This window comes from Capsicum annuum, chromosome 8, assembly GCF_002878395.1.
Source record: "Capsicum annuum cultivar UCD-10X-F1 chromosome 8, UCD10Xv1.1, whole genome shotgun sequence".
NCBI classification, from domain to species: Eukaryota; Viridiplantae; Streptophyta; class Magnoliopsida; order Solanales; family Solanaceae; genus Capsicum; species Capsicum annuum.
This window is the reverse complement of record NC_061118.1, coordinates 147,738,655-147,748,028: the sequence shown is the minus strand read 5'-3', so window position 1 is coordinate 147,748,028 and position 9,374 is coordinate 147,738,655. Positions and strand designations below refer to the sequence as shown.

General features: G+C 30.9%; 1 protein-coding gene across 1 annotated transcript; it reads left to right on the top strand.

Annotated features, from left to right (window-relative positions):
* Nucleotides 1-4,861: 4,861 nt before the first annotated feature.
* LOC107839338 (AAA-ATPase At2g46620) lies at nucleotides 4,862-6,762 on the top strand. Its single transcript, XM_016682773.2, has one exon. The coding sequence runs from the start codon at nucleotides 5,102-5,104 to the stop codon at nucleotides 6,581-6,583; it is 1,482 nt and encodes a 493-aa protein (XP_016538259.2). The 5' UTR covers nucleotides 4,862-5,101; the 3' UTR covers nucleotides 6,584-6,762.
* The last annotated feature ends 2,612 nt before the right edge of the window (nucleotides 6,763-9,374 follow it).

Genomic DNA, 9,374 nt, shown 5'->3' with positions numbered 1-9,374 from the left:
AAACAGTAAATAAAACATGATAGAATTTCAGAGTCGACTAATAAAGTTCAAATTAAGGATCCTCCTCTGAAAAAAAAACACTGAAATTGCACAACTAAGTAAAGTTCAAACTTGCATTACCGAACATTTCTAGTTTATATCTCCGATGAATGTAAATTTGATACCAATCTTTTTTTTTTAATAAAGTTACACATTCGGTCGGTCATTCAAAAATAATTACATCTGCTAACCAAATATATAAACTTCATATAAACTTTTTCCCATCAAAAGTCTAATTTTTTATATCATAGGTTAATAAAACATACATTGATTGAATATTACTTATATCACATGGGATGTTGAATGTTGATTTCTCAATGCTTTAATTTCCCTGTTATCATTTTCGTTTTCACTAATCGAACATTGAACTATAAAATATTGTTTTAATTTCGTTTTTTTTTTTTTTGCTAAAAGAAAAACCTAGAATATTCATGAAAAAAAAACTTTTGTAAGAGAATTGACTAAAGGAAAAAAAAGACTTTTTTGAGGAAACGAAAAGGAAGAAGAGTAATCAACATGGTTGTGGGGTAGCAGATAGAGCTGTTTTATTCTTAATCAGAGGTTGAAGATTCGATTCTGTGCATGGAGAAAACTTTGTAGGAAATGCTATCCCCTAAATGAGGACCCTATCCGACGTAAATTTGAATTAATTAGACTCCAATACGAGTACCAGATATCGAATAGGAAAACAAAAAAACAAAGAAAGGGAAGAAGAGTGGGGTAGGACCTTTTTATAAAGTTGTCTTTCGGCTGGGCCAGAAAGGGATCAAACTGGGGCCCACGGGGCTTAGCTAATCCAGCTTGTCGTTTTTCTTTTTGAATTAATATTAATTAATTAATTTTCAAGAGAAATTAGATTTTGGACTAAATCAGGGGTTACTTACCTGTTTAATCTTTGAAGAGTTCGTATTTTCAAAAAGATTATATTTAGTGGTTAGTCAGAGATATAAAAGAAAGAGGGTCATTTTCAATTATAAATGGATCAGCCAGCTGGTCGGTAAATGTTCAAAGCTAATTGAGTTAATTGCCACTTGGAAGATTGCTTTTAGAGTGTCAATGTTAGATTTAACTTGGATCAACAAGTTTGTCTACAAGAATACATTTTGAACGAGTATGAGAATTAAGATTTACTGGACATAGTTTGACTTGATATAATTTTTTTTTTAAAGAAGAAACTTTTAAAATAATGATCTAAAATAATTTTTGGACGTTCATATGATAATAAATAATTTTAGGAATAAAAGAAAAACTTTAAAATTAAATTTCTTTTTAATTATAAAAAAAGTCACATTTCTTTTAAATTAGAGTAAAGAAGATACAATGTCACGTACATTGTAATAAGAGTGAGTGCTCACCTATCCACTTTTACTTGCCAAGTATGTAAAAATAATTGACCACTTTTATTTGTTTGCTTTAGAAAATTAAGATATAATATATCATTTCGGGGTCGTTTTGTAGTGTATATTAAAAAAATATAATGTATGCATTAATTAATGTATATTATTAATATCTCATTTGGTACTATATTTTCTTATCTATGTATATTAGTTGTACACTTTATTATATATTAAGATGTATAATAATACAAACCATTTCTATATATTAGTAATACAAAGACTTTAAATATATATATTAACTTATTAAATGACCTTAATACCACTCAATTTTCCTCTCAAAATATTTCACAATTCTTTTTTCCACCATTTTAATTTGTAAAAGTGAATTTTCTCAAAATATTTCACAATTTTTTTTCCCACCATTTTAATTTGCAAGAATGAATGGTTGGTTTAAATAACCCCAACATATTTTTGTTTTGTTTTGAGACTCTTTAAAAAGATTAAAAAAAAAATAATCTTGAGACTATACCTTAATTTTACATCTTGTATTTTATTTTTGTTTTGATTATGTTAATCCATCGACGCATATTTCATGCATAAAGACGAAGGTCTTGTGATTAATCGTGAACCTTTAGATACTAGTTTAACAATACCAATTATGCTTCAGATGACAAAAGAACTTTGTTACCAAAAAAATGTATAAAATCAAAGAAGGGTATTTTTGTAAACAAATGCTTATTTTATAGAAATTAATTAAGATATATTATTTCTAATAATACACTGGGTTTATTGTTGTTGTTGTATATTATTTCTAATAAATCAAATCAAACAATGTATAATAAACAATATCAGCATAATTAATACAAACATTACTACTACACTATATTTTATATTGTTCTTATACACTCTGCCAAACGATCCCTTAGTTTTTAATTTACTCTTATTATTAATAGTCATTCCTAGTGTATTTCCAAAAGTATTAAATTTATTATATTTAAATATAATTAAATTTATTATTCAATTTATTGCTTGGTAAAAAGTGTGTCAAGATAATATTGAATGAGGGAACAATAATTAAGGTGACAATTTTTTAATGAAAAAAAGAATACAAGAAAAATAAGTTGTGAAAAAACCAAATTATGCTGACATTTGGGTCTAAATTAGGAGAGGATAGATTCAACTAGTTGAAAATTGTGGTTAGAGCAAGTGGTGTGGTGAGTTGAATTGAAAAAAAAAAAAAAAAAAAAACTAAGGATGATGAGATACTAGCATGCTAATAGAAAACTACCGTCAAAATACGCTTGCCAAAGTTTGAATATGATACAATAAGTGAGGAAGAAAAAATGATTGTTGAATTCAAACATTTAACGTAGCAAATAATTCCCTCATTAAGTTTTATTTATCACATTTTAACTTGATATATTTATTAAAATAAATAATTAAAAATATAACTAATTAATAAAATTATTATTTTATTATATCACTCTAATTAAATAATATTTTCATTGTGTCTTAAAATTAATTACTATCAAAAAAATAAAAAATAACAAGTAAAAATAAAAACTAAGCAAACAGAGGAAGTATATTTGATGTAACTTAACAGTAGCATTCTAACTAATTGAGAGATTTATGTCTCTGTCTAGTAGCAGAAAGTTGGCAACATTCTTACACGAAAATACTACTACCACATACCCGAAATTTACATCAAAACTATACTCATTTATATTATGATTAAGTCATAAATTATGGTAGGAATATTCTTAGTGATGACAGTGTTTGTGAAGACATTAGTCACCTATTTCTGGGTAAAAAATTGTTTTGCTAAGTCAGTGTTTATTCTTGAATTCTCCTTGAGGAGGAGCCTCTGATTTGTGAATGTAGGTTTCTATTATGTGGTGTCCCAGCGCTTATTTCTTATTTCGAATTGCTTGTACTTCTCTTTTTCATACTTTTCTGATAATTATCTTTATTATGTCTTGTTTCTGTATGCCAGCTTTTTCTGTTACATGTTTCTTTACGATCTTGGTGTACTATTTTCCATCTTCAGTCGGGAGTCAATCGGAAACAGTCTCTCTAATTCTTTGGATGTTGTGGTATGAATTGCGTACATCTTACCTTCCTCAGATCTCACTTTGTGGGAATACACTGGACCTGTTATTGTTGTTGTGTTTATTCTTGAATTACCAATATGAAAATGTACTTAACATTTGCCTCAAGACTTAAAAAGCACAGTATGCCATTTTTTTTTTAAGTTCAACCATTAATGCTTACTAATTAAAAAGGAACATGCCAAGTAGTTAAAATATTAAAAAAAAAGTCCAAAGGCAGTAGGGAAACTCATTTAATTGCTAGTAGAGTCGTACTATGGAAGAAACAATAAACAGATTGTAGTACTTAATAAGTTATACCAATTCCACACGATAGCCAACAAAAGAAAGTCATTGTCTCGACCTGCGTGCCCAATGAACTCAAATCATGGAATGGCATAGCACATATAAATATCTGCATTTTGCTCATTATAGAATGCCAAAAATGGGTGGAAATAGCATTATTCCAAGTCGTGGTCATAAATTTTTAAGTAAATACATAATTATTCTATTGATTGATGTTGATCAAAATTTTAAAAAAAATATTTAAATTTTAAATTTGATCTATTATCTCATAATTTTTACTTAATTCGTTACAAACATACAAAAACAGTGGTGTAATAGAAGAAAAATTGAAAATTTAATTGATAGTTGACATAACTAGTTTGTCTCGATTGAAGAATGGTCACAACTGCACCCGTATCGAGCGGGTTATACTATCCCATAAAACTTCAGTGGCACATAAATTTTCTCCAAGGAATGTCGTCTAGTACTACTTCAAAAAAAAAAAATAAAAAAAATTGGGTCAATATTTTTTTTCTAAAATACAATACATGTATGCCACTATGCATATAAAACAACTATCCATTTGAAACAAAACATAAATCTTAAAACTAGTAGTACAATTTTAAATGCCAGACTAGAGGGGCTTTTAAGATTATAAACATCCTTCGCTTTTAACTTCAAGTCATCATAAGAGTTAGAGAAATAAGAAATTAAATTTAAACACTGACTCACAAATGAGCTAAATTATGATAATATATCTACACCACTTATATAAGGTTCCATGCAAATATTATGGGTAGTTTAATACACATAATAAATTCTCTCCAGATTATAATTCTAGAATTATAATCTGTAGATTAATTTATCCCACCTGAAAATAGAATAAAATAATCTCAAATCAAATTTGATAAAGTGAAACATTTCCGATTTGAAATAAAATTTATACTACATATTATTAACAGTATAAATTAAATTTTATTCTAAATTTAGTCCTAGAATATTCAATTTTTCATCTTATCCCTTACCAAACGAATTTTTTTTGGAAAAAGAGAAAATGAAAATAAAATATAAGGAAAAAAAATTTAATCGATGGAATGGGGGGCAAAATTAGTCTCAACTGTCCAGCAAGACCTTTTAATAAGTGTCTTGGCTGGAAAGTTGCTATCTGACACCAAACAAATAGAGTATTTTTTTAAAACTATATAAACCTCCCTTCCCTTCACTTTCTTCTTTATTAAACTTCTTCATATCAATATTTCATCTGATATTTATATGCTCACATATATCACCAAACAATGAGCTTATTTTTTCCCTAAATTTTCCCTGAAAAAATCCCAAATTTATTGCTCCACCATGTGGATTGTAAATATACTTTTCCTATTGTTCTTGGTTCCTTGGCTTTTATTTCTTGTTAGATTTATCTTATACAAAACAGCTTTGATTTTCGTGTTGCGAAAATGGGTGAATTGGATTGACGACAGAGTTCATGTTCATCAGTACCTTAAAGTTGCCGAGCTGAACGAAAATGGACAAGACAATCAGTTTTACAAGAGAGTTTCTCTTTATGTCAATTCGTTGCCATCAGTCGAAGATTCGAATTACACCAATTTGTTCTCCGGTAAGAAATCTAATGATATTATACTATTATTGGATGATAATCAGGTCATTCAAGATGAATTTCTTGGAGCCAGAGTTTCTTGGATAAATAAAGTTGAAAGATTCGGAGGAGTTTGTAATCGGAGTTTCTTGCTGAGGATTAAGAAGAAGGATAAACGGAGGACTCTTCGGCCGTATCTTCAGCATATTCATACAGTTTCCGATGACATTGAGCAACGAAGAAGAGAACTGAAATTATTCATAAATAATGGGTCGTCGGAGAATCCTGTAAATGGACGGTGGAGATCTGTTCCTTTTACGCATCCATCTACTTTCGAAACCATAGCCATGGATGCCGATCTCAAGAATAAGGTGAAATCCGATCTTGAGAACTTTGTTAAATCCCAAAATTACTATCAGAAAATGGGCCGTGCTTGGAAGCGTAATTATCTCCTATATGGTCCATCGGGTACTGGAAAATCGAGCTTTATTGGAGCTATGGCGAACTTCTTGAACTACGATGTTTACGATGTTGATTTATCAAGAGTTGCTAATGATACAGATCTTAAACTCCTCCTGTTACAAACAACAAGTAGATCGTTAATAGTCATCGAAGATCTTGACCGATTGGTGAACAAGAATTTAACAACGATAACGTTGTCTGGGTTGCTTAATTTCATGGATGGTATTGTGAATTCTTGTTCCGGTGATGAGAAGATAATGGTTTTTACTATGAATAGTAAAGAGCAAGTTGATCCAGCGATGCTAAGACCAGGGAGAATCGATGTACACATCCATTTCCCTTTTTGTGATTTCAATTCTTTCAAGTCTCTAGCAAACAATTATCTAGGTTTAAAGGAGCACAAGCTGTTTCCACAAGTGGAGGAGATTTTCCACAGCGGCGCCACGATGAGTCCGGCGGCCATCGGGGAGTTGATGATTGCTAATCGGAGCTCACCAAGCAGGGCGTTGAAGTCCGTCATCACGGCGTTACAGTCCAACGGAAATGAGGGGAAGAGTGCCGGGAAGGGTAAACGGTTGAGTGACAGCGCATCGTCGCCGTCGCTGTTACCGTTACCGCCGCTGGCGCCGTCGCATGCGGAGGAGACAGGTGGCGCAAACTGGAAGGACTCTGTTCCGGGTGCGAAGGAGGTGAGGAAATTGTACGGATTGTTGAGGTTGAAAAGTTGTAAGAGTCCTAATTCGTTCGATCATGACTCCGATATGATCGAACGGTGACAATTTTTTCTCTTTTTTCTTATTTTTCAAATTATAAAGTCTCTTGTTTGGTAGGTGTCATTTTATTTTTCCATAAATATGTGGTTCAGCTTGCATTAGCTTTAAAATTGTAAATAATAAGTACTGTATTAGATAAATACAAAAAAGGTTAAAAGCTTTGCGGCTCTCTTGTTTGCCAATCGTTATTTGTGTGATTACAAATCTTCTCTTATTTAGGATAACTCTCAACCTTTGTGGTAAATTATGTCGTTTGGGATTTGATACCCTTTCGGAATGACAGAGAATAAAATATGTTAAATAGTGAAAAGACTTGATTAATTTTTTTAAGCAGACCTTTATCATTTACTTAATGATAGTCTGGTCTTAGTTACAGATTTAAAAAGAGTAGAAAACTGAGTACTATATCCTAATTTATACATGTAAATAGTAGTAGTAAGTAAGTAGTCATAAGTGGTGGTTGTAACTAAAGATTCGAATTGGTAGAAGAGCCACCAGATTAAAAGAACCAAAATATGCTCCTACCTATAGTTTGAACTTTATGAATATAGTGAAAAAAGAATATATCAGAGTATGGTATTCGACGTCTAGAAGGTGAAGTCTTAAAAGGAATGATGTATTTTCAATTTTTTTAGGAAGAAAAGGAATACATTTTTCTTTCGTTTTTTTCTTCAGATCATAATATCTTAACCACTGAAGGTATATATATACAATAAATCGGTAAGTCAACTTCTTTTTACTCAAATTTGCTACAATTGAGCTGGGATTTCACGAAACAACCTTTCTACCTCAATGAGGTAGTGGTCGTGCATGCTCCATCTTTCTCATACCCCACTTAATAAAATTTTACTGATATATTGTTGAACTTGTGTATTCATATCTTAAACCGAAAAACTTTGATATTAGGAAAAATATTCAAAAAAATACTTGAACTTTGCCTAAATTTTCAGTTGAGCATATTGAACTTTGCGGGAATCCTATTACTCCCCTAGATTTTTTTAAAGTAGAATTATTAGCCCCAAAATGCTCTACCCAATTTTGGCGGCTGGAGATGTAATACACGCGCTCTCTCTTCTCCATTTTCATCATTTTCACTATTACAACCATATTCCTCCTACAAACAACACTGGTAATACTACAAATTAATTTTTATTTACTTTCTTTCTCCATTTTTATTCTTTTCATCTCTTTTCGTCATTTTTTCACCATTTTTCCACCAAAATCTTGATTCTTAATTCTTGAAATTTGACTTTTATTTAATTCATATTATTTTAGGGAAAAGACATTGTTTCCACCCTAAACTATATCTGAAAAGTCTATGTCACACCTAAACTATACTAGTGACCTATTACACACCTTAACTATAAAAAAGTGATATTATTACCTCCTCGCGGCCCATTTCTAAGACGCGTGTATTACACTTATTTTAGGTGCGTCCAGCCTATTAAATAATAAAAGTAAATGGCTAAAAACATTAAGGGAAAAGTCATCATTTCTACCCCAAACTATAGTCGAAAAGTCGAATCCACACCTAAACTATATAAGTGACCTATTACACACCTTAACTATTAAAAAAATGATACTTTTTACTGACGTAGTGCTGACTTGGCAGCGCGTGTAAAACACTACACCACATGCAAGTGGTGGTAGCCTGACAGGGTGTAAATAGTTTCACTTATTTATAGTTTAGGTGTCATCTTCAACACACCCAATTCAATTACATCAATTTGACCCAATTTCAAAACACATACACCAAATGGGTCATTCTTCAATTCCATCAAAATAGGAATCAAGAATTAGAAATCAAGATTTTGGTGAAAAAAGCTTGTTTGGAAATGAAGCTTTAGCACAAGATTCAAAAGACCAAAGAAATTGAAAGCATCTTCAGTTACTGTTTTATGTTAGAATCGACAAAACCCCAATCAAGAATTGCAAAAACAGAGCTTGTATCTAAAACCCAAATTTCAAATTCAAATCGAAAACTTTCTTCAATAATTATATTCAAATCACAAAATTATTGGTTTATGTTTCCCAGATTCGGTTATTGCCGAAGCTACGGCGAACCGCCTGTTTTCCTCTTTTGTTTTCTTTTAATTTCTCACTATCTCTCTCCCTCTCTCGATTCTCTTTGATAGTGTATGTATCACTATGTGTGTAATGTTCTCCGAAATGTGAGTGTGTGCGCGCGTTTTTCGATGGTAGTGTGTGTATGGTCAGTGTCTTTACTGTATGGGGAGTGTGTATATATATGCTAAGTATATATATGATTATGTGAGTATTTTAATGAAAAAAAATAAAATAAAGATTTATAATAAAAATTGAGGGGCTATTTGACAAAAAAAAAAGGTTTATAACGTTTTTTTAACACTCTCATGCGCTCACGGTGCGTGACTTACATGCAATGGTTCAAGTGGATAGATATATGTCATTAAAATACGAAAAAAAAGTCTAGGGAATAATAGGACCCCACAAAGTTCAGTATGCTTAACTAGAAATTCATACAAAGTTCAAGTATTTTTCTGAGTATTTTTCCTTAATATTATTTGAGGGAGCTAGGAGCATATCATTTTTTGCTTCTCCACTTGTACCAATTACAAGACCCTACTTGTTATTTGGCAGGATTAAGGGGTCATTTGGTTGGGAATGTAGTTATACTGGGATTAGTTATATTGTGATTAGTTTTTATTGAATGTTTGGTTTGTTGTATTCAAAGTAATATGTATGGTATAATTTCTAAGAATAAATTAATTGATTACCAAAATACCCTCCATCTTATATATATATATATATATAT